Here is a 24883-nt window from a genome sequence, read left to right on the forward strand (position 1 = left end):
AGATCCTAGGTTATCCTCTATTAGAACTAACAAGCTTAGCAAGGTTGGAGAATCCAGGATCAATATATAAAAACAGTATTTTTATACACTTGCAGTGAACAATACTAAAATGAAATATTAAAAATTCTTCCACTTGGCATCAAAAATAGTAAAATAGCTAGGAATAAATTTAACAAAAGAAGTACAGAAGGCTGGGCGCGGTGGCCCACGCCTGTTGTCTCAGCGCTTTGGGAGGCCGAGGTGGGCGGATCACCTGAGGTCGGGAGGTAGAGACCAGTCTGGCCAATATGGTGAAACCCCGTCTCTACTAAAAATACAAAAATTAGCTGAGCATGGTGGCGGGTGCCTATAATCCCAGCTACTCGGGAGGTGGAGGCAGGAGAATCACTTGAACCCGGGAGGCGGAGGTTGCAGCGAGCCAAGATCTCTCCACTGCACTCCAGCCTGGGCAACAAGAGCGAAACTCCATCTCAAAAAATAAATAAGTAAGTGGAGAACTTATGCTTTGAAAACTACAAAACACTGAAAGAAATGAAAGAAGATCTAAATAAATGGAAAGACATGCCATGTTCCTGAATCAGAAGACTTAATATTAAGATGGAATACTCTACAAATTGGTCTACAGATTAAGCATGGTCCCTATTAGGATCCAGCTGCTGATTTTGTAGAAATTGACAAACTGATTTAAAATTCATATGGAGCCAGGCACCATGGCATGCTCCTGTAGTCCCATCTACTTGGGAGGCTGAGGCAGGAGGATTGCTGGAGGGCTTGAGCCCAGGAGTTCTGGGCTCCCAGGAGCAGGGGACCACCAGGTTGCCTAAAGAGGGGTGAGCGAACACAGATTGGAAATGGAGCAGGTCAAAACTCTTATGCTGATCAGTAGTGGGATTGCATCTGAATAGCCATTGCACTCTAGCCTGGGCAACATAGTGAGACCCTGTCTCTAAAAAAAAAAATTAAAACTTCATATGAAATTACAAGGGGCCGGGCGCGGTGGCTCACGCCTGTAATCCCAGCACTTTGGGAGGCCGAGGCGGGCGGATCACGAGGTCAGGAGATCGAGACCATCCTGGCTAACATGGTGAAACCCGTCTCTACTAAAAATACAAAAAATTAGCCGGGCGTGTTGGTGGGCGTCTGTAGTCCCAGCTACTCGGGAGGCTGAGGCAGGAGAATGGCGTGAACCCGGGAGGTGGAGCTTGCAGTGAGCCGAGATCGCGTCACTGCACTCCAGCCTGGGCGACAAAGCAAGACTCCGTCTCAAAAAAAAAAAAAAAAAGAAAAAAAAGAAATTACAAGGGACCTAGGGTAGCCAAGACCGTCTTGAAAAAGAACAAAGTAGGGAGACTCAAATTTTTTTTTATTTCAAAGCTTACTACAAAGCCACAGTAACTAAGGCAGCATGGTAAAGGATTCTTAGATCAGACACTGAAAGCACAAGCAACAGAAGAAAACTAGATAAATTGGACATGATGAGAATTTGAAATGTAAGTGCTGTAATGGTTGTCATCAAGAAAGTGAAAACAGAGCCAGGCACAGTGGCTTGTACCTGTAATCCCAACTACTTGGGAGGCTAAGGTAGGAGGATCATTTGATCCCAGGAGTTCGAGGCTGCAATCAGCTATGATCATGCCATTGTACCTCAGCCTGGGCAACATAGTGAGACCCCCGGCTCTAAAAAAGAAAAAAAAATGAGGCCGAGCGCAGTGGCTCACTCCTGTAATCCCAGCACTTTGGGTGGCCAAGGCAGGCGGATCACCTGAGGTCGGAAGTTCGAGACCAGCCTGGCCAACATGGTGAAACCCCATCTCTAATAAAAATACAAAATTAGCTGGGCGTGGTGGCGCATGCCTGTAGTCACAGCTGCTGGGGAGGCTGAGGCAGGAGAATTGCTTGAACCCGGGAGGCGGAGGTTGCGGTGAGCCGAGATAGCACCATTGCACTCCAGCCTGGGCAACAGGTACGAGACTCCGTCTCAAAAAAAAAAAAAAAAAGAAAGAAAGAAAGAAAAGAGAACCCACAGAATGGAGGAAATTATTTGTAGATCATATTTGACAAAAATCTAGTGTCCAGAATATATAAAGAACTATTACAACTTAATAATAAAAATGATATATTTAGGGGAAATTTAAACACTAATATTGAGGAATTAATATTTGTTAGGTGAGATAGAAGTATTGCGATTATGTTTTGTTTTGTATGTATTTTTCTGACTTGTGTGTGTGTTTGGAAATGTCCATATTAGAAAAGAATCAAATCTAACAGTATCAACTCAGCAGTACTATGGCAGGGTTAACAGGCCTATCTACTGAGCCAGTTTAACGTATACTGGGGAAGTGACATTACAGATTCACTGCAAAGAGCTTAGGTTTTGGAATCAGACTCTGTCACTTAAATGCACTGGAACCCTGCACAAATCCCTTAACTTGTCAACATCTGTTTTTGCACCTGTGAAACTGGGATATTACTTCCTTGTGTCGCTTTGTGAAGAATAGGTGAGATAATGTGTATAAAATGTCTGGCACATAGTTGATGCACTAGAAATGTTAATAACCCTGGGGCAGGAGGCAGTGGGGGAACAGGTTTTTTTTCTTTCTTTTTTTAAATAGAAATGGGGTCTCCCTGTGTTGCCCAGGCTGGTGTTGAACTCCTGGGCTCAAGTGATCTTCCTGTTTCAGCTTTCCAAAAACTGAGATTACAGGCTTGAGCTACCATGCCAATTTTTTGTTTCTTGTTTTTACTAAGTTTCAGGGTAGAAGGAAATGAAGGTCACTGTTTTAGATGAATGGGAAAAGGCCCTTAGAAGTTGTGTGGGAGTTTGGCATTTCCTTCTGACTACTGAGCCTCCCTGTTTATGTTTTCATTCCTTTCTCTTTGCTTATAAAGGCCACTGGTGGCAAATTTAGTTCTAGGGTCATCTGCTTTAAGAGAAAAAAACTTTCCAGCCTGGGAAACAAAGTGGGACCCTCTACCTCTACACAAATTTTAAAATTAGCCTAGTGTGGTGGTACACGCCTGTGATCCCACCTACACAGGAGGCTGAGGCAAGAGGATCACTTCAGGCCAGAAGTTTGAGAACAGCTTGGGCAACATAGTGAGACCGTGTCTGTACGAAAAATTTAAAAAGTAGTCGGCGTGGTGGTGTGCGCCTGTAGTCCTAACCACTTGGGAGACTGAGGCAGGAAGATTGCTTGAGCCCAGCAGGTAAAGGCTGCAATGAGCCACGTTCATGCCACTGTACTCCAGCTTGGTGACAGAGCCAGACCTTCTCTCAAAAAAAGAGACAAACTTCCATTTTGAATCTGAGGAAATCAGTGCAGTTGCAGAATCATATTTCCTTCCTATGTTGATATGTAGGATTTAGTAGCTTAAATAGGTCTAAAAGATACTTAATTAAAATAAGTGACCTGGATTTTTTTTCCCCCAGGTTTTAACCTTTTGTATTCTTTTTCTTAGAAGCAAGAAAATATGTTCCACACCCATGATTATGTGATTGTATACCCAGGCCTTTTTATCGGTGTGTGTAATAATAAAACTGGTGTTAAAATGTAGTACGTATTTGCCAGCGCAGTGGCTCACGCCTGCAATCCCAACACTTTGGGAGGCCGAGGCGGGCAGATCACAAGGTCAGAAGTTCAAGACCAGCCTAGCCAACATGGTGAAACCCATCTCTACTAAAAACACAAAAAATTAGCCTGGCGTGGTGGCAGGCACCTGTAATCCCAGCTACTCGGGAGGCTGAGGCAGGGGAATTGCTTGAACCCAGGAGGCGGAGGTTGCAGTGAGCTGAGACCACGCCACTGCACTCCAGCCTGGGTGACAGAGCGAGACTCCATCTCAAAAAAATATATAGAGATATAGATATAGATATAGATATATGTATATCTATATATATACTTTTGTACTCTGACTCACAGACACACACTATCAATACATTATATATATTGTATATATATATACAAGGCGTGGTGGCACGCACCTGTAGTCCCAGCTACTCGGGAGGATGAATCAGGAGAATCACCTGAACCAGAGAGGCAGAGGTTGCAGTGAGCCAAAATCGCGCCATTGCACTCCAGGCTGGGCAACAGAGCAAGACTCTGTCTCAAGAAAAATAAAAATGAATAAAAAATAAAATAAAATAATGATGCAGTGATAACCTCATATGTGTCATTTCATTTGTTTGAAATTGTATTTGTAGGATACATGTGACTGCTAGATCACAGGGCAAATGGATTTGTGATTTGGGTAGACAAGAAAAGAGCACCATATTTTTTATAACAAATCTAAAAAAGTATCTGACCTTCAATAGTAGTTTACTGTTTTTTGTTTTTTGTTTTTTGTTTTTTTTTTTGAGATGGAGTTTCGCTCTTGTTGCCCAGGCTGGAGTGCAATGGTGCGATCTTGGCTCAGTACAACCTCTGCCTCCCGGATTCAAGCAATTCTCCTGCCTCAGCCTCCCGAGTAGGTGGCACTACAGGCACCACCACCATGCCCAGCTAATTTTTTTATTTTTAGTAGAGTTGGGGTTTCACCATGTTGGCCAGGATGGTCTCGATCTCTTGACCTCGTGATCCATCTGCCTTGGCCTCCCAAAGTGCTGGGATTACAGGCGTGAGCCACCACGCCTGGCCCAGACTCGCTTTTATAACTGACACACTTAGGATAACAAATCTACTCCTGCAATAATGACATTAATCAATTCATGGAGGCACGGCCCTCATGACAATCACGTCTTACTAGGTCTCGCCTCCTCCCAACACAGTTCCATTGGGGTTAAGTTTCCAACACATGAATGTTAGGGGACCAGTCCAAACCCTAGCAAATGGCATTTCACAGACAGGCTAGGGATCAGATATTACATCACATTACATAGTTACTTTCCCATTTCAAATTCCCTTTGTCCCAAGGGCCACTTTGTCTTTTCAGTTGTAAAGCCAGTTTCCCACCTGAAGTTGGTATTATAGTTCCTCATTAGTACTCAGGGATATTTACATGTATTCAAAATGAATCTGAAAAGCAGTTATTTAAGTAAACCGTATGTTAAGAAATAGGAGGTCTGGAAAAGTGGCTCATACCCATAATCCCAACACTTTGGGAGGCTGAGGTGGGAGGATCACTTGAGATCCCAGGAATTCAAGACCTACCTGGACAACATAGCCAGACCTCACATCTGCAAAACAAGACATTGGGATTCTGTTTAGAACTGATTGGGGTTTGATGTTTTTAACAGTTGCAAAATGCAAATTTTTAATTTAAAAAATGTATTAAATTGTTTATGTTAACCTTTTGTATACTGGATATTCTTCAGAATAAACCTATGAACTGCTGAATTATGGCATATAGAAGTTAAGCAGTTTTTCCTAAATTCATAAACAGCTGTACAAACACCTAGGATTAGAAAAGGAGATGCTGAGGCTGGGCGTGGTGGCTCACACCTGTAATCCCAGCACTTTGGGAGGCTGAGGTGAGTGGATCACAAGGTCAGGAGTTCAAGACCAGCCTGGCCAAGATGGTGAAACCCCGTCTCTACTAAAAATACAAAAATTAGCCGAGCACAGTGGCAGGCGCCTGTAATCCCAGCTACTTGGGAAGCTGAGGCAGGAGAATTGCTTGAACCTGGGGGGGCGGAGGTTGCAGTGAGCCGAGATCACGCCACTGCACTCCAGCCTGGGTGACAGAATGAGACTCCGTCTCAAAAAAAAAAAAAAAAAAAGAAAAAGAAAAGGAGATGCCAAACCACAATTAGGGCTGTGTCTCAGTGGCGCTTCCCTACATAAGGCAAGATGAACGGAAAGTGTTGCCTTCTTACCTGGCACCTCATGAGAGGGTAGTTGTCGCTCTGCTTTGTACCCCAGCTTCCCTTTAATACTGACAGTAAATTCATATCCCTTGGCCAGGTTTATTCTCTTCATTCTATAAAAATGCCTATTTTAGGAAGCTTACGTATAGTAGCACTTGCTATGTGCTAAGCATTGTGCTAAGCACTTGGCATGTATCATCTCATCTTCCTTATTACGTTCTTATGAGATAGATAATATTTTATCCCCGGGTTTTTTGTTTTGTTTTGTTTTGTTTTGTTTTTTGGTTTTTTTTTTTTGAGAGGGAGTCTCACTCTGTCGCCCAGGCTGGAGTGCAGTGACGCGATCTCGGCTCACTGCAAGCTCCGCCTCCTGGGTTCACACCATTCTCCTGCCTCAGCCTCCCAAGTAGCTGGGACTACAGGCGCCTGTCACCACGCCCTGCTAATTTTTTTTATTTTTAGTAGAGACAGGGTTTCACCATGTTAGCCAGGATGGTCTCGATCTCCTAACCTCGTGATCCGCCCGCCTCGGTCTCCCAAAGTGCTGGGATTACAGGCGTGAGCCACTGCGCCTGGCCTTTATCTCTGTTTTGAATTCAAAATATTCTTCCAAAATTTGTTACTGCTGTAACTAAAACAACTGACCTACCAAAGCACTTTGGACTAATTTTCTTTTTTCAAATCCCTCCTCAGCGTACCAGTAATGTTCGATCCACATTTTTCAAGGACTGTTTATATGAAGTATTTGATGACTTGGAGTCAAAGATGGAAGATTCTGGAAAACAGCTACTTCAGTCAGTTCTCCACCTGATGGAAAATGGAGCCCTCGTATTAACTACAAATTTTGATAATCTCTTGGAACTGTATGCAGCAGATCAGGGGAAACAGCTTGAATCCCTTGACCTTACTGATGAGAAAAAGGTAAAAAGTAAAGCATTGGTCCCTTCTTCAGGCTAGTGGATTTTATCTTCATCAGAAAAGCTCTTTTCTAGTTGGTGTATTGGTATTTATGTAGAGCTAGAAAGGAAAAATTTTTTCCCTGGTTGGAGTTTTGGTTTTTCTTTTTTCTTTCTTTTTTTCTTTTTAAAGATCAAATCAATATACAGTAAAATGCATAGAACTTAAAAGTGTTCAGTTCTATGACTCTTGACAGTTTCACCCAGTTTTAAAGCAAGATTAGAGGAAGTCACTTGAACTGTAAGATCTCTTTAGCACTCAACAGTATTGAGTGGTGTAATATTGATAATCCTGGTTCTATTTTAGGATACTTTTTTTTTTATGGCATCTATTGGAAATGTATGAAAACTACTTTATACTGATTGGAAGAACAACTTCCAGGCCAAGCGATGGCTGAATTGAGGTTAATGTTTAGTGGAAACCTCAGCAGACTTTGTTTTTGCATAGTTTATACTGTACCTACCATAATTATTGAATTATAGATGTTGATCTGTGTCAGCTAATGAGATGAGTTCTTAAAGTCTCATTTGTCTTACTCTGTGATTTTTGTAATGTTTTTTCCTACACTTTGTTTTCCTCAGGAATCTGCCTTTATGTCCAATTTAGAGCGCAACTAAGTAGAGTTGAATAGACAAGTGATTTGCCCGCTGGCATTCAGTACTACAGTATTGCCCCTGCCAGAGTGGTAGCTGAAATACCACTCTTGTGGTTTTGCTGACCTTGATGGCAGGATTTAAAGGGAATTGAATTTAGAGAAAGGCTGCCCCATGAAGACTAGTTTTCTCTGGCCCAAGTGTCTTCTGCCTACGCCCTCATATTCTGTATGGTCAGCTCCTTCTTCATTTATAACTCTCAACCTAGGGATCCCCTCCTGAGAGACCTTCTCTGACCATCCTATTTAAATTGGATACTTATTTTTTGATCCAGTCTCTTGTCCGTTTCCTTTGTAGCACTTAGTATTAACTTGCAGCTTTTTTTTTTTTTTTTTTCTGAGAGACAGTTTCGCTCTTGTTGCCCTGGGTTCAAGTGATTCTCCTGCCTCACCCTCCTGAGTAGCTGGGATTACAGGCAGGTGCCGCAACGCCCGGCTAATTTTGTATTTTTGGTAGAGACGGGGTTTCTCCATGTTGGTCAGGCTAGTCTCAAACTCCTGACCTCAGGTGATCTGCTAACCTCAGCCTCCCAAAGTACTGGGATTACAGGCATGTGCCTGGCCGTTTTTTTTTTTGAGATGGAGTTTTGCTCTTGTCGCCCAGGCTGAAGTGCAATGGCATGATCTCAGCTCACTGCAACCTCCTCCTCCTGGGTTCAAGCGATTCTCCTGCCTCAGCATCCCGAATAGCTGGGATTACAGGCACCTGCCATCACGTCTGGCTAATTTTTGTATTTTCAGCAGAGACAGGGTTTCACCATGTTGGCCAGGCTGGTCTCGAACTCCTGACCTCAGGTGATCTGCCCACCTTAGCCTCTCAAAGTGCTGGGTTTACAGGCGTGAGCCACCATACCCAGCACAGTTTTTATCTTGGCTGTTTATCTGTTTTCTGACTGTTTACCCCATAGGAATAGTAACTTCACTTGGATAGGTATCATGTTAGTCTTTCTTACCCTCATAGCTCAAATACAACCCTCATGTCTCAAATATGACAGTTAGGTGCTTGGTAAATTTTTTTTTATTAATAAATGATTGGGCTGGGCACAGCAGCTCAGGCCTGTAACCCCAGCACTTTGGGAAGCTGAGGTGGGAGGATCACTTGAGCCTAGTTCAAGACCAACCTGGGCATGATAGCAAGACCCCATCTCTACAAAAAGTTTAAAAATTAGCTGGGCATGGTGGTGTTTGCCTGTGGTCCCAGCTACTTGGGAGGCTGAAGCAGGAGGATCGATTGAGCTGAGGCAGTCGAGGCTACAGTGAGTTGTGATCACACTGTTGCACTCCAGCCTGGGTGACAGCATAAGATCATGTCTTTAAATAAATAGGCTGGGCACAGTGGTTCACGTCTGTAATCCCAGCATTTTGGGTGGCCGAGGTGGGTGGATCACTTGAGGTCAGGAGTTTGAGACCAGCCTGTCCAACATGGTGAAACCCCGCCTTTACTAAGAATACAAAAACTAGCTGGGAGCGGTGGTGCACGCCTGTAATCCCAGTTACTTGGGAGGCTGAGGCAGGAGAATTGTTTGAACCCAGGAGACAGAGGTTTCAGTGAGCCAAGATTGCGCCACTGTGCTCCAATCTGGGCAACAGACCAAGACTCTGTCTAAAAACAAACAAACAAATGATTGAAATTTTAAAACTAGCAGCTTCTATGCTATTTGTGATAAAATTTCCAAAGATTATGACCAAGTGTGTTCATGGATATCAGAAGCATAAGGACCTTTTAAAAGCTGAGGATATCTATCACATTTGATGTTTTCCTTCTCATTTCATCCTTGGGCCTCAAGATTTGCATTGTATTTTCAGCCCACATTAGGGGCAGTGTTGCAGTCTAATGGTTAAAGACATTGACTGGTAGTCAGAATGGGGCCTAGTAACATTCAAATTCTAAATCTCTGTGCCTCTTGACTACTTTCCTGATTCATAGCCTATTTCTCCAAAATGTGATAAGAATAAATGTATGCTGTCTCCAGTCCTTGGGAAAATGGAGCCATGGAATCAGGTGGCTATTGCATTCGCTGTTGTCTAAATGATTGTTCTTCGCTGGCAGCCTTTTAGGTTCCTCAGAGGTGACTGAAGTGATTTTTCTATCACTTATCTATTGCTGTACAAGTAATGGCCGTGAAACTTTGTGGCTTGTAACAAATATCTTATCTGCCCATGATAAAGTACATTAACAATTTGAACTGGGCTCAGTGACTCAGCCAGGCATTTTTTCTGCTGATTTTTGCACCCTCTTCACATACCTGCAGACATCTGATGGCCGCACCAGGGCTGAGTGATATTAGGGGACCATACTTCCCTGCAAGCAATTGGCCAGGCCATATATGTCCCAGCAGGCTAGCCCAGGCTTCTTCACTTTCTTCGCATGGCAGCTGGATTCCAAAAGTAACACAAGAGAAGTAAGACTTCTTGTGCCAACACTTTTCAAGCTTCTGCTTGTGTGTGTTTGCTAGTATCCCATTGGCTAAAAGCAAGCCATGTGGTTAGCCTGGAGTCACTCCGAAGAGGGGCCACACAAGGGCCTGGATGCAGAGGCTTGATTTCTTGGGGCGATCACTGAAGCAGTTGTCCATAGCTCTCATGCATGCCACCAGTGCAAAGGGTCCCTGTTGTTTCTGCAAATTATGACAAATTGTGATTTTTGATGCTTACTTTCAAAGAGAAATCACCAAATTTGTTGCCATCATTCTTGACAGTCATTCCTGAAGTGGAAACTTAGACCACATCAGGTTTTGCATTCTTGTCCTATATCATGAAGCTAGAGAGTTTATGTCAGAAGTCTAGTCCTCAAAACAGCCTCTTGCCCATTGTGACCTTTAAACAGGTGCTCAGCCCTGCCAAGCTGGTTGGGCTATATGTGTGTTGTGCAGGTCCTAGAGTGGGCTCAGGAGAAGCGTAAGCTGAGCGTGTTGCATATTCACGGAGTCTACACCAACCCTAGTGGCATTGTCCTTCATCCGGCTGGATATCAGAACGTGCTCAGGAACACTGAAGTCATGGTGAGTGGGGCTAATCTTGCTGGTCTCAGGAACTCCTTCCTGGGAAATCTCTCTAAATATGCCATAGATCTTAAAGGGGAACATCTTCTTTTCATTAAGTGAAAACGGAAGGTCAGGGGCTAGGAGCAGTGGCTCATGCCTATAATCCCAACACTTTGGGAGGCCAAGGGGAGAGGATCGCCTGAGGCCAGGAGTTCGAGACCAGCCTGGGCAACATAGCGAGACTCTTGTCTTTACAAAAATAAAATTAGCTAGGCATCATGGTGCATGCTGTCCCAGCTACTTGGGAGGCTGAGGCAGGAAGATTAGTTGAGACTAGGAATATAAGGCTGTAGTGAGCTGTGTCTAGAGCCACTGCACTCCAGCTTGGGTGACAGAGCAAGGCCCTATCTCTAAAAAAAGAAAGAAACTGGAAAGTCAGATGTTCTTCCTGTGCTTCTTAACTTATGGGTGTGCATGCTGTCTAGGAAATGTAGAACTTCTCTTAAGGTGTCAAACCCTATGATCTTTGTTTGTACTTAATTGACAACCAGCAGATGGCATGTCATCATTGGCATCATCTTCACATACAAAGGATACATTAGTACCCTTTATCATCATTTGGTTTATTAATAGCCCTCTCTGTGTCAGAAATAATAGAGGCAGCTTCTTAACAAACCAACCACTACTAGAGAATACATTCTAAAGAGACTTTGTATAAATGGCAATGGGCTTATATTGAATTAACCACATTTATTCACACTTACTTTTTGTGAAAAGCTTATTGATCTTTTGGGATGTACATTTTCGACTTGTTCAGATAAACATGTTCAAACCAGAAGTATTCACTGCCCCCCAGCTCTAAGAATCTTCTTTGCTATTTTCAGGACTGGGTCATATAGATTATAGCATCTTTAAATAATGAGGCAAAAGACCGAGAAAATGTATTGTCTAAAGCACAAGGGACTTTTTTTTTCTTTTTACCCATTCTTTCCCAACATCTGCCATAACTGCATCCATCTCTGACATTGAGTGATCCCTTAGGCAGTCATTTCTGTGTTTTTGTGTGTGTATATATACACACACACACATACTGATGTTCTAAGTATCAAACGCCTTTCCTTGAGCAAATCCGATGATGGAATTATCTTCTCTGGTGATTCACAAGTTCAGTTTGTGAGACAAAAAAAAGGCAAATATGGTCCAGAAATGGAAGGATTAAGATATATGAAGACCTACTCTTTGCCCAATGACCTCTGGGCACATAAATCTAAAAAAGTACGCCTGTAATCCCAGCACTTTGGGAGGCCGAGGTGGGCAGATCGCATGAGGTCAGGAGTTCAAGACCAGCCTGGCCAACATGGTGAAACCCTGTCTCTACTAAAAATAGGAAAATTAGCTGGGTGTGGTGGCAGGTGCCTGTAATGCCAGCTACTTGGGAGTCTGAGGCAGGAGAATCACTTGAACCTGGGAGGCAGAGGAGGTTGCAGTGAGCCAAGACCATGCCACTGCACTCCAGCCTAGGTGGCAGAGCAAGACTCTGTCTCAAAAATAAAATAAAAATAAAAAAGTAAACTACTGGCCAGGTGCAGTGGCTCACGCCTGTAATCCCAGCACTTTGGGAGGCCAAGGTGGGTGGATCACTCGAGGTCGGGAGTACCAGACCAGCCTGGCCAACATGGCAAAACCCCGTCTCTACTAAACATACAAAAATTAGCTGGATGTGGTGGTGCACACCTGTAATATACTCGGGAGGCTGAGGCACGAGAGTCACTTGAACCAGGGTGGTGGAGGTTGCAGTAAGCCGAGGTCACACCACTACACTCTAACCCAGGTGACAGAGTGAGACTCCGTCTCAAAAAATATATAAAGCATAAAAAATAAAGAAGGAAACTACTGGACCAGTACACTGACACCAGCTCTATGAAACGCTGATTAGAGAGCCTACAGAAGAATGGCAGGTAAAGATAAAATTTTAGACCAATCATCAAGTTACAGCAATAAGCAAGAGATCACACTCCTTGATGGGACATACCAACCCACTTAAGTCTTGCTTAATTGGTCATCACAGTCTGCTCAACGTAGCATGACCTTCTTGTTTCAGACTTGCCTTGAGTGTGTCTTCACAATGTCAATATGTTGTATCTCTTCCTTCCAGAGAGAAATTCAGAAACTCTACGAAAACAAGTCATTTCTTTTCCTGGGCTGTGGCTGGACTGTGGATGACACCACTTTCCAGGCCCTTTTCTTGGAGGCTGTCAAGCATAAATCTGACCTAGAACATTTCATGCTGGTTCGGAGAGGAGACGTAGATGAGTTCAAAAAGCTTCGAGAAAACATGCTGGACAAGGGGATTAAAGTCATCTCCTATGGAGATGACTATGCCGATCTTCCAGAATATTTCAAGCGACTGACATGTGAGATCTCCACAAGGGGTACATCAGGTAAGATGCATTTTGAAGCTGAGGGGAATCAGAGAACAACAGCTCTTCAGCCCTTTGTGTATTTGTGATGTGATGGGCAAAATAGTTGCCAAGATGAGGAATGTAATGACTGACCAAATTGTAAAGGAGGCCACAGTCTTCAGGTTAGACTAAAGTGCCATTTGGGTTATGGGAAGACAGACAAAAAGGAATACTTGAGCAGTTCAATATAGACATAGGAAGAATGAAGAAAACAGATGTTCAGCCTCACTAGTTATCAATGAAATGCAGTTTGAATTTAGATTACAAAATAGCGAAGAAAGATCACTCAGTTTTGGCTAAGGCTGTGAGAAAATAAATTTATTCATGGAGTATTTGTGGAAAGGTAAAGTTAGTACAACTTTTATGACCATAAATTAGAAGATGTAACAAAAATTTTCAAATCTTTGACCTAGAAATCCCATCAAAACAATTTATCCTAGAAGAAGTTTCTCATAAGGAGATAATTGGATGATTGCACAATCACACAATTGTACAAAGATGCATGCGTGGGAATGTAATCTCCATTGAATGTAGTGGCAAAAAATTGGAAGGATCCTAAAATTGGTAGAGATTCTACAGATATGCCAATATTTATTTAATTGATGAAATACAATGAAACCATAGAAGGGAAAATGTTTTCATTGCCATAAAAAAAAAGTTAGAGACATATGAGTAAAGGAAGAAAAAGCAGGTTGTAAATACCATGGTCAGCTATATTCATATAGAATTGTACATTTTTTTTTTCTTTGGTGCGTGTAGAAATATATCTGGAATGTTTACTAAATTAAGTGGCTATCTTTAGTAGGATTTAAAGTGTTGATTTTTTGGTTTCTGTATTGGCATTTTCTATGATGATTATTATATACAAACAGAAAACTAACTTTTAGAAATGCTATTTGGAAACAGATAATGGTGATATGCAAGTCAGAGGATAGGGGTATCATACACTTGATATTTTACCTCCACATTCTAACAATAAAGAGCAAAATGGTGATTAAAGATTCAGCTGATTAGTGGCTGCAGGCAAATTCCCAGTAACCGCACAAAACACAAACATTTTTGGTATCAGCTAAACTGAAGAATGCTTTTTCAAAACCTCACATTGCCAGGCTCCAGAGTATGGCTAGTGTGACTCATCCATCTAATTCCAAAAAGACTTGGCTGTTGTGCACAGAATATTTCCTGAAAACTTATGTAAGTATTTTCATTGTCAACCTGAATGCATCTTAGGAGGGCAAAAGTACAGGTAATTTGTCCTGTAATCCCAACACTGTGGGAGGCCCAGGTGGGAGGATCACTTGAGGCCAGGAGTTCAAGATGAGTGTGAGCAACATAGTGAGAACCTGTCTCTGCAAAAAATTAGCCAGGTGTGGTGGCACACACCTGTAGTCCAGCTGCTTGGGAGGTTGAGGCAGGAGGATCACTTGAGCCCAGGAGTTGGAGTCTGCAGTGAGCTATGATTGCATCACTGCCCTACAGTCTGAGCAATAAAGCAAGACGCTGTTTCTAAAATAAATAACATACAGGTAATTTAATAAACATAAGGCAGTTTTCCTAAATCAAATCATCCCCAGATTTCTTAATTGAATCAGATGGCTTCAAGTAGAATCCTCCTGTAATGAAGAATTACACAGCTTCTTCCATGGCTATGCTTTGATGGAACCAGACTTTTAAAAGCCATCACCACATGAACAAGTCTCATTTGTGAAAACTATTTACTATTCTTTGTTGGAAATGAGTTTTTCTGGTGTCCTACAGTGTTCTAGACTCTCCTGCTGTTGTTTGCCCACACTTGAGACTTTGAGAAGGCTTTTCTGTTGCACATGTTGTTTTCATTAACAAGACATACATATCCAAGTTCTACATATTTCTTTTGATCTATATGCTGAGGAAAGATGCTAAAGTTTAAAACAGCAAAATCCGTCTGCATAACTGTTTCTGTTGCACTAAATCTTAGCAAAAAATAAATATGTCTTTAGACTGTTGCATTACATAACAAAGAAGCAGTAAGGTTCCTTAGTGCACTAAGATTGCTCTAAGGAACCTTAACTGCTATTGTGGAATGGCACAAATTCTTTTATTAGCTGTGTAGGCTTCCTACCAGAGTAGCTTTCCCCGAAGTTATCCATCATTAAGGTGTTCTGTATCTTTAAACAAAATCAAGGATTTTCCGTATGGCCAGAGTGCTTTATGGGAATGGTCAGCTGAGTTTGTCATGTGAAATGTAGTAGAGCAGTTTCAGGTTAAAACATCATTTCATTTTGAAACGAGTCAACCTTATCTTTCACCGTTGCATAATGTTTTGAGTCTCTGTAGATATAGACTAATAAGAGGTTACAGGTCTTTTGCTGTTGTTTTGTTTTTTAACACTGAGCATTTGCTATGTGCCTGGCATTGTGCTGTATACTCACTTTTGCATAGTGGAAATTAATTGTCTTCAAAGGATTCTATAGTATGTAGTTACACATATTTTGGAAAAATCAAGCAGTGGGAAAAAGAAAAATAATTCTTATAATCCATTACCATACAAGCAGTCGTTGTGGTACTTTTTTTTTTTTTTTTTTTTGAGATGGAGTCTCACTCTGACGCCAGGCTGGAGTGCAGTGGCGCAATCTTGGCTCACTGCAACCTCCGCCTCCTGGGTTCAAGTGATTCTCCTGCCTCAGCCTCCTGAGTGGCTGGAACTATAGGCGCCCACCACCATGCCCGGCTAATTTTTGGTATTTTTAGTAGAGATGGGGTTTCACCATGTTGGCCAGGATGGTCTCGGTCTCCTGACCTCATGATCCACTCGCCTTGGCCTCCCAAAGTGCTGGGATTACAGGCGTGAGCCACCATGCCCAGGCCTATTTATTGATTTGAGACAGAGTTTCTCTCTGTCACCCAGGCTAGAGTGCAGTGGCGCAATCTCAGCTCACTGCAAGCTCTGCCTCCTGGGTTCACGCCATTCTCCTGCCTCAGTCTCCCGATTAGCTGGGATTAAAGGCACCCGCCACCACGCCCGGCTAATTTTTTGTATTTTTAGTAGATACGGCGTTTCACTGTGTTAGCCAGGATGCTCTCGATCTCCTGACCTCGTGATCCACCCACCTCAGCCTCCCAAAGTGCTGGGATTACAGGCGTGAGCCACTGTGCCAGCTTTATTTTTATTATTATTACTATTTTTGATACAGGGTCTTGCTTTTTCACCCAGGCTGCAGTACAATGGCACAGTCATGGCTCACCACAGCCTTGACCTCCCCGGGCTCAGGCGATCCTCCCACCTCAGCCTCCCGAGTAGCTGAGACTAAAGGCACACACCACAATGCCCAGCTAATTTTTGTATTTTTTGTAGAGATGGGGTTTCGCCATGTTGCCCAGGCTGTTCTCAGTCTCCTAAGCGCAAGCAATCCTCCCACCTCAGCTTCCCAAAGTTCTGGGATTATAGGTGTGAGCCACAGCACCTGGCCTTGGTACATTTCTGATGAAGTTTTCCCTGTGCATTTTTTCATAGTTGTAAACAAAATATAGTGATTTTTTTTTTTTGGTCCTTTGAAAATTCAGTAGTGGATTGTACATTTTCCCACATCCCCATCTTCGTAACCACTATTTTAATTGACTTTTATATTCCAGTAGGGGTGTTACAGTTTACCTAATTATTCCTGTTAGGCAACGTCTGATATTTTTTTTGCCAGTTTTTTGTAAGTCATGTTGTGAAAATAACATCTGTATCTCTTCAGTTTTTCCAGTAATTTCCTTGATGAGTTCTCACTGTAATCAGGTCAAAGATCAGGAACATTTCAGTAATTTATAAATACTGCTAAATTGTTTTCTACGAGGGTAATATCAATTTGTATATTTGAGTACCATGCCTGTTTATACTGTAATTGACCATATTTCTAATGACTATTTTCTTCCATGTGTTCAGCTTTTTACTTTTTCTGAACTATTATCTATGCCAAGTGTTATCCAGTAGAATTTTCTGCAGTCATAAAAATACTGTATAATCTTCACTGTCTAGTATCATAGTTAGGAGCCACATGTGGCTGGTGCACCGTTGAAATGTGGCCAGTGTGACTGAGGAATGGAATTTTTAATTTGAAACTAAGTAGCTGCATATGGCTAGTGCTACCGTATTTTATTTTGTGGGAGTATTCTGCTGCTTTTCACTCTTCTATTTGAAGTTGCTTACTCACATGCCATTTGCCCATCCCTGGTGAGATTGAATTTTTACCAAAACTTGGCCCTCTAGACTGTTACAGGGACAGCAGACACATGTTGCCTGTATGTGAAATGTAAAATGTAAAATGTTTTGTCTACAAGCAATCGTAGTGCACTGTGGAAACTCACTGCTTCCCTGTTAGGTAATGCAAGTCTAAAGACTACTCCAGTTTATCCTCTCTGCCTCCTTATCTTCTCAATGATTGTTTCATTTCTAAATGCCCATTCCTTTTCAGTCGTACCATATGTCCTCATCTCCCTTTAGTTTTCTTTTTGCTATTAATAGTTTTAGCTTTTCAGTCTAATGTCTGATGCTGATGTCCTCTATTTAGCAGGGATGGTGAGAGAAGGTCAGCTAAATGGCTCATCTGCAGCACACAGTGAAGTAAGAGGTACGCTGTTTCCTATTCTACTATTTATCACTCTGTAGCAGAAAGTCTTTCTAGGTCCTTGGTTAAGAATATAGAGAATGTTACTTTGGACCTCACATTGCCAAATTTTAAAAAACACTATAGAGAATGATTTTCCTCTCCTACCCATTAAGGATTCTATCTTTTCCTATCAAGTCTATTACATTCTAGTGCAGTGATCAGTTAATTTTTTGAAAAAAGTACTGCTGGGTGTGGTGGCTCAGGCCTGTAATCCCAGCACTTTGGGAGGCTGAGGCAGGAGGATTGCTTGAGCCCAGGAGTTTGAGACCAGCCTGAGCAACATAGTGAGATGCTGTTTCTACAGAAAAAAATTTTTTAAATTGCTAGGTCTGGTGCTGTGCGCCTATAGTCCCGGCTACTGGCTGAGGTGGGAGGATTGCTTGAGCCCAGTGAGCTGATTGTGCCACTGCATTTGAGCCTGGGTGACAAAGACCTTGTCTCTAAAAAGTAAATAAAATTTTAAATAAATTACAAGATTCCTAGAATCTCCTGTCTTGCCTTCTGAAGGGTTAGGATTGACTTAAGTATCTGCAGCTTCCAATGCATAAACCTGTTTTGTGAAACTTCATTTTGTTCTCTTTTCTTTCTCCCTACAGGCTGTAGTACATGAGCGAGCTAGAGAAATCACCACCGTTTAGACCAAGCTGTAAGGCCCTACTACACAGTGTTTAACAAGTAAACTTACAAGAACCCAACACAACTCCCAGAAAGTAACAATAGCCAGAGGTTGAAGGGCGGGGTAGAAGAGGGGGGAATGTTGCAGCGTAATCCTTCATACCACCTGGTTCTTGATATTCTGCTGCCTGTTCAAGTTCAAGAATAAAAGTGACAGCAGGACCCAAATGCAGCTCCTAACCCACTCCCCACGCTGGACATGCTTGTGTCCACACAGCACACCAATGTGATACTTCCACTGACCGGCTGCAGCTCTGCATGAAGGACTTGGGGTCTGGATGCCATGGAATCACTGTGGCTCTTGTTGCAGTTTTGTACTCTATACTTGGTTTTTCAATTAAGCTTAATGGCTTTTTTAAAACATGACTTGAAGCTCTAGTTTTCTAGATCTTTTACAGTGTACAGTATTTTACATAACTAAGCTGTATTAAAAGCTTGTTCATTTACTTGCCAGGACCCTGGCTCTACTTTTAGAGTCATTGTAAGAAACTCTAACTTGCATCAAGGTACTAATAAGCTTAATTTTAATAACCCAAAGTTTAAAGGTTCCGATCTTTCTCCTTGGGGTGGAGTGATCTCATTCTCAGGACAACCGTTTACTTACCTGATTCCTCGGAGCATTATCAACTTCTGCTCTGTTGTCCTGACCATACATATGCCCTAGAACTACAGTTAGTGTGTTGTGGAATTTTAGTTTTGAATCCTGTATAAAAGAACTCCAAGACCTAAAAGGCAATTTATTTATGAAATTTATTTTCTTATATAAATTACTTATTTCTCTGGGCAGACAGCCTTCACCTTATTGCACTAATAGCACATCTGTAATATCAAGCTACAGGACAAGTCTTAACAAGAGGTTTGTGTTCTTCAATGTAGCACTTGTCTACCAGGCACTGTAGAGGGGAGTGATGAGGAAAAGCCAGGACTGCTTAGGAGGTGAAGGATGGGAGGGGAGGGGGTCATCATACATCCTTCTGACAATTGGTTTCCTCCCAGGAAGGGGAACATGCAGAGCTTACTTCTGGATTCTGGGAGTGGGAAGAGTTGGGAGGCCAAGAAGCCCAATGCAACGCTGCAGCTGAGCTCCTTTTATTTCTGAGGGAAGCAAGGACTCATCTTTTGCTCATTTGTAACAAATCACTCCAGCCTAGCTGATGCTTTGGGGTAAACAATGGAGTAGGAGTCATCATCAGAATTAGAATTAGCAGCAATTAACAGGCAATACACTGCCACAGTGAGGCGGGTGTCATCCAGGTCCTGGGGACCTGCAGGCTGTGTATCCTAGGGAGAGGTGCCATTCAAGACCTGGCGCTGGCTCTGGAAGAGTCTCTTAACCTAATGCAGCTGGGACTCATTAGGCTCAGACGGCTCTTGACCACACTAATTATTAGCAAAGCTCTGGTGTTGGGTTCCAACCATTGGTCAAAGCTGTAATAAGACTGAGTCTGTAGGCAGAGTGAAGGGGGTGCCTGAGTAGGAAGGGGGAGGCCCGCTGGGAGAGGGTCAGTGGGCAGTGATTGTAACATGATTAGGCCCTCCTTGCAGATGGCGGCTGTGCTGAACGGGGAGTGGGGTTGGAAGGAGCCACAAGCCCCCTCACTCTGCCTTTGTACTACACTGAAGACAGGTTGCTCACATACTCTAAAGCACATTCTTGATACAGGAAGAAGGGCTTGTGGGGAAAGCGGCGATTTGGTATTGGGCAAGAGCCACGTTAAGCCTTCATGAGGGCAGCCACCACAGCCTTGGCATTGAGGCTGCGTAGGTCACAGTAGGTCTGGCCGGTGCCCACAAAGACGATGGGTTTGCTTGTGATGTACGTCATAGAAATAGCAGCTCCCACCTAAGTGGAGAAAGAGGACAGCCCATCAACACAAGCCCACTTTTCACTCACCCTCTCAGGAACAGGAAGCGCTGGAGCCAAGATTTCCTTGCAGCCTCAGCTCCTTTGTGCAGGACGCCCATTCCAGCCTCCAGTCTCACGTTTACCTTGTCATCAATGGTATCAAATTTGGTAAGAACAATGCCATCAATGAGCCGAGGTGTCTGAGCCATAGAATGGTCAGCCAAGGCTCTGTTGAACTTGACCTGGAAAGAAAAAGTGATAGAAGTGTAAGAACTATCTAAATTGACCAAAGTTCAAGTTGTAAAGGGAACTGGGCCCACGCTCTCACCAGCTGGTCCACGGCTTCATTGCCTACTAAGGCTTCTCCTACAAACAGCACCAAATCAGGTGTATTGACAGTAATGAGTTTGGCCAGGGCAGTCATCAGAGGGGCATTGTCTTGCATGCGGCCTGCCGTGTCCACCAGCACCACGTCAAAGCCTTGGTTACGTGCTAGAGAAAGAAAGTAGTCAACTCTGAACACCTGGACTACCACTCATGCTCATTCCCAGCTTCCTCTCAAAAAGTCCTAGTTTGGCTACCTGTTCACTGTCTTGGGCTCTGGATTTGGTTCCAAGGTAATGTGAGAAAAACTTGATTATATGCTTGGCCATCACCAAACATATTCAGGAAAAGGAGGACAACAGGATGAAGGTGACCAAATTCAGGTTTCTCTGGTTAAGGTATATTAGCTTTGCCTGCAACTACATCTGTTACCCAAAAGCAAAGCATGGCAAGTAACTGATCTGACTTTTTACTGTAATTGACCAACGAGTCTGTAGTAGCACAAGCCTGATCTTCTGCAAATTCCAAGAGAACCCAAGGAGAAAAAGGGACCCCAAATAAGCCCCCACACTTCCCATGCACTGTACCAAAAGCAATGGCTTCCATGGCAATGCCAGCAGCATCCTTGCCATAGCCCTTTTCAAACAATTGCACCATGGTGCGGCCACCATGCTTCTCTGGAGGGTGTAGGGCACTCAAACGCCGGGTGTGTGTACGCAGCTGCTCCACGGCCCCAGCACGAAATGTATCACAGGCAGCAATGAGGACACTGAAGCCATTCTCTAACAACCAGAAGGAAATCTGTGAAAAAGAAGTAAGAAAAGTCACCTAAAGCCAGGATTTTGAGACACAAGAAGTACAGAAATATCAGCGACAGGCTGGGGAACTGCACTGACCTTGGCAAGATTAGTAGATTTCCCCACTCCATTAACGCCGCAGAAGGTGACGACATAAGGGCGCTGGCGACGCTGGGCATCCATGATGTCCCGGAGCATGTCTACACGACGCTGCGGCTGCAGAATCTGCACCAGGGACTCCTGCAGGGCTTGCTTTACTGTGGAAGTCACCGCTGAAAGGGGAGGTGGAGGAGGTTGCAGCTGTGAAACTCAAGGAATGCTCTCAAAAATGCCTAACACCTTTCTGAGCTAAGGGGACTAAAACAGTTAATTAGACTCTTGTCCCAGAAATCCAGAACAGACGCACATTACAAGGACTAACTCACTGAATCCTCTCAATAACCCTTGAAATCTAGGTTACAGAGGTTTAGAGGTTAAGGAATTTGCCGAAAGTCACATACCTAGTAAGAACTGAGGTCTATGCACTTAACCTACACATAAGCACTTTCTCACTTAGGGAAGTACTTACTGCTGAACGTCCCCATCACCTTCCCTTCCAACTTGTTGGCAACAGATTCACAGAGCTGGACGGCAATGTCTGCAGCCACGTTCTTAGCTGAGGAGAGGGGGACAGGTATGTCAGTTCCATGTCAGCAATGACCAATCTTTATGGTACAGGTGAGAAACGCTAGGTGATTCTGCTCTCAACTACCCCTATCCCGCGAATATGAGTCAGCCCGGTCCTCAGAACTTACCAATGAGATGATCACGCATCTTGTCCAGCACAGATTCCATGTCTTCACGACTCAAGCTCTTTGAACCCACAAGGCCCTTCAGCATACCAAACATGCCACCCAGTGTTCCCTTGGTCGCACTGCAGGGACAGGAGATTACAAATACACATAAAGCCAGTAGGCAGGAGTTGTATCTTACCAGTTTTGCAGATGCATATACCAACCCCCACCTGAAATTCCCCTACCTAGGTTTGGTAGAGTTTTGAGCAGCCCCTTCGTCATCGGAGCTGCTGCAGTCCAGATCCTGAAGCTGCCCCCCAGACCCAGTCCCTCGAATCTGGAAGATACAGGGAAAGGATATGGGGTCAGGATCACTAAGGTCTCTGAGGAAAAAGTCCACACTGCTCTATCTCTTTCATTTTGGGAAGCTCCAAGTATAACTTACCCCTCATTCAAATCCAAGTATCACATTCCCACACTCTACTTCCTCGCAATTTGTTATTAAAGATCACTTTGACCCCTGTTACCTCTTACCAGGTTGATGTCCTCAGACAAGGCAGCCTCAGGGGTTCCATTGGTGGTGGGAGTACTGTAATCCAACACTTCTTTGTTAGCACAGCCACCCAGTTCCCACACCCGGGGTGCTTTTTTGCCCTTCTCCTTTGGAGCATCTGACTTCATGGACTTGCTGCAACAGGTTATGATACAAAGAGTTATGGTGGAGAAGTAGGAAAGGAAACATGAGCCAGAGACCAGAACTCCCTTGCACCCATTGTGTCTAGATAACAGTATTTTGAGAGTACTGGAGAAAGAGTGCTCACTTGGACTTCTCCATACCCCTCCCATGCTTTTGAATGAACTCCTCGCGCTTCCTGCGGATCAGCTCCTCTTTGGAAAGTTCTACTCCGTTCTCAGGACCCACTGGAAGACCTGACTTTTCTGCAGGGACTGGTTTGCTGGTAGCCAAAGGACCATCAGAACCTGTTGGGGAAAAAACTCACTGAAGAAAAAAAAAGACCAATCCCAACCACTAGACAATGGCTAAAGTCTTCCAAATTGTTCAAAGGAAATTTGGACCAAACATCTTGGAGTTCACAAGGCCTGGGGATTATAGGATGGTGACCATTTGAGTGAGAAGCAGGTAAGCAATGACAAAAGGAAGGACCACCTCAGTCCTTAGCACCGTGTTAACACCTTTCATGTCCCAGTATATCCAAAGAACTCAAACTTGCCTTCCTTCTTGGCCCCCTTTTTTTTGCTATTCTTTGCTTTTTCCTTGGGCTTTTCCCCCCGTGTCTCAATCATGGACCTCACAGGTTTCTTGGCCTTTTCAGAATCTTCAAATTTCTTCATGGTAGTGGGAGCACGGATCTTACTGCTCTCCTCTGCTTCACTAAACAAAAAAGAGAATGGTTTATCTTTCTACCCCATGCAGAAGGAAAAATAACAGTCCAGAGAAAGGACTCTCACACCCAAGAGGACAATGAGAACTGGGTAGCAAATTAGGAATGTCTTTGAACACACCAATTTACCACCTTTGAACCACCTTCAGAGAGGTCATCAAATCATGGAAATAAATTGATTTTAGAGAAGGCAGGTCTCTCACCGAAGGAGCCGCAGGAAGTCATTTTGGAAATCAAAAGTGCCATTTAATAAACTTAAAGCACTTTGCTGTTGGATCTCTGTGCGGTACTTGTCCCGAAACAGCCGATGCACGTCATCTATCAATTTGTCTACATATGTCAGTGTCAGGATCTTCTGAAAACCAACCTGTTTAGGGGAAGAAACAGCCAACAGATCTGCTTACATGCTAGCCTAGAATGGAGGGACGCCAACTCAACCCTGGCTTTCAGAGATAGGTTCAGCTACCTGGCTGGTTTCCCTGTCCTGAGAGGCAGCCAAGCTCCCTGCCTGGGCCCAGTAGCTGCTGTTTTCCCCCATCTACGTTTCTAGTTTTTTCAGTTACGTCATCATATACACTGGCTGCAATTAATCAGAGTTCTCTTAATAATCAGGACTATGTTAACAATGCAATCGTCCCTCTACAACACCCCACTTACCACAAACACCAGCTCAAACTGGTTGTCCAGTTTATACTTGAGTGTGAGTGCCTCATGGGTGAAGGAGTTGTTACCTCCCCGTTCCTGGAGAAAGAGTATGTCTCAGTGTTCAGACTATCCCCAGAAAACCCAGGTTTGGGTCCTGGGTTTGGATAACCTTTGGGAAAGAGCCAAACATTTCCCCCAAACTCAAATCTGTCCCCAGGACAAGAGAATGTTGGGGCACTTCTCTCTGGCATTCCACCAGAAATAAGATAACCAAGTTGGGGGAAAAAGATGAGAGAGCAAGACACATGGGAGCCAAAACGGAAGTAGTCATATAAACAATCAGATTACTAGCAGCTATACACCATTTAGTTTTGTAAAGGTGTTTTCCCATCTGTTATTTCACCTAGGCTCGAAACAACAAAACCAAGCTGCTGGGGATATATAGAGGGAGCGGAGGAGAATCCCAAAGGCGCCGGAATTCGGCTAGAGTTCAGACACCAGAGGTGGGGGCCGTCATTAAGTTGCGGGGTAGTCTGAAGGGGACGAGAAAACGAAGCGGAGTCCGGGTTACGCGTGAGTGGTCAGTTTGAGGTGGGCGGGGAGGGTGGGAGGAGGCGCGGAATAGAGTCGAAGGGGACCATGGATCGGGTCAGGAAAGAAGAGCCTGGAGTTCTGATCCCACGGGGACGGTACCTGCAGCAGCACGGAACGAATCAACGCGTTAACGGGTCCGGTGCATGAGTCGCTAACGCCCTGGAAGCACCAGAGCACAAGCCCGCCCTTGGAGAAAATGGTGAAGAAGTCGAGCATGGCGGCAGCGGCAGAGGAGCTGGGGCCGGCTCCGGGAATTCAGGCCGCGATCGCCGCCGCTTCCTGCTGCGCCAAGCGCGGGACACGTCACACCAGTGGCCCCGGAAATCGGCTCAACCGT

The 24883-nt window shown here is 43.8% G+C and overlaps 2 protein-coding genes across 11 annotated transcripts in view; one reads left to right on the plus strand and one right to left on the minus strand.

Moving 5' to 3' along the window:
• FAM118B (family with sequence similarity 118 member B) overlaps positions 1-18610 on the plus strand; it is a 51022-nt gene extending 32412 nt beyond the window's left edge. For 2 of the 8 annotated variants that reach the window (XM_055356353.2, XM_031016216.3), the window contains 5 exons: positions 6497-6724; positions 10286-10414; positions 12552-12837; positions 17394-17450; positions 18086-18610. In XM_055356353.2, the coding sequence (XP_055212328.1) occupies positions 6497-6724; positions 10286-10414; positions 12552-12837; positions 17394-17450; positions 18086-18099 (714 nt within the window). In that variant the 3' untranslated portion in view covers positions 18100-18610. Of the gene's footprint in view, positions 1-6496; positions 6725-10285; positions 10415-12551; positions 12838-17390; positions 17451-18085 lie in introns of all 8 variants that reach the window. The other 6 variants (XM_004052405.5, XM_031016215.3, XM_055356354.2 and 3 more) reach the window with 3 other exon arrangements.
• Positions 11127-24877, minus strand: SRPRA (SRP receptor subunit alpha). 3 transcript variants are annotated; one of them, XM_055356350.2, is made up of 14 exons: positions 24646-24787; positions 23965-24048; positions 23511-23674; positions 23137-23297; positions 22726-22885; positions 22439-22592; positions 22150-22241; positions 21926-22044; positions 21700-21786; positions 21231-21403; positions 20922-21135; positions 20339-20502; positions 20059-20252; positions 11127-12855 (listed from the first exon to the last, which is right to left on the minus strand). In XM_055356350.2, the coding sequence occupies exons 1-14, from the start codon at positions 24760-24762 to the stop codon at positions 12834-12836; spliced, it is 1905 nt and encodes a 634-aa protein (XP_055212325.1). In that variant the 5' UTR covers positions 24763-24787; the 3' UTR covers positions 11127-12833. The 3 variants fall into 3 exon arrangements, with proteins under 3 accessions (XP_055212325.1, XP_063549730.1, XP_004052445.1); XM_063693660.1 differs by having other exon boundaries at positions 11127-14364; XM_004052397.5 differs by lacking the exon at positions 11127-12855 and adding an exon at positions 18901-20007 and having other exon boundaries at positions 20154-20252; positions 24646-24877.
• Between the last annotated feature and the right edge of the window lie 6 nt (positions 24878-24883).

Source organism: Gorilla gorilla, chromosome 9 (assembly GCF_029281585.2).
Source record: "Gorilla gorilla gorilla isolate KB3781 chromosome 9, NHGRI_mGorGor1-v2.1_pri, whole genome shotgun sequence".
NCBI lineage: Eukaryota > Metazoa > Chordata > Mammalia > Primates > Hominidae > Gorilla > Gorilla gorilla.

Excerpts from the sequence above, each read along its gene's own strand:
- SRPRA (XM_063693660.1), bottom strand. The coding sequence starts at position 24,762 with ATGCTCGACTTCTTCACCATTTTCTCCAAGGGCGGGCTTGTGCTCTGG. Across the intron at positions 22,045-22,149 it reads CAAAACTCTACCAAACCTAG|TGCGACCAAGGGAACACTGG; the intron begins GTAGGGGAATTT and ends CTGTCCCTGCAG. Across the intron at positions 14,365-20,058 it reads CGCTTCCTGTTCCTGAGAGG|AAACAGCGTCTTGCTTTATT; the intron begins GTGAGTGAAAAG and ends TATTTATTTTAG.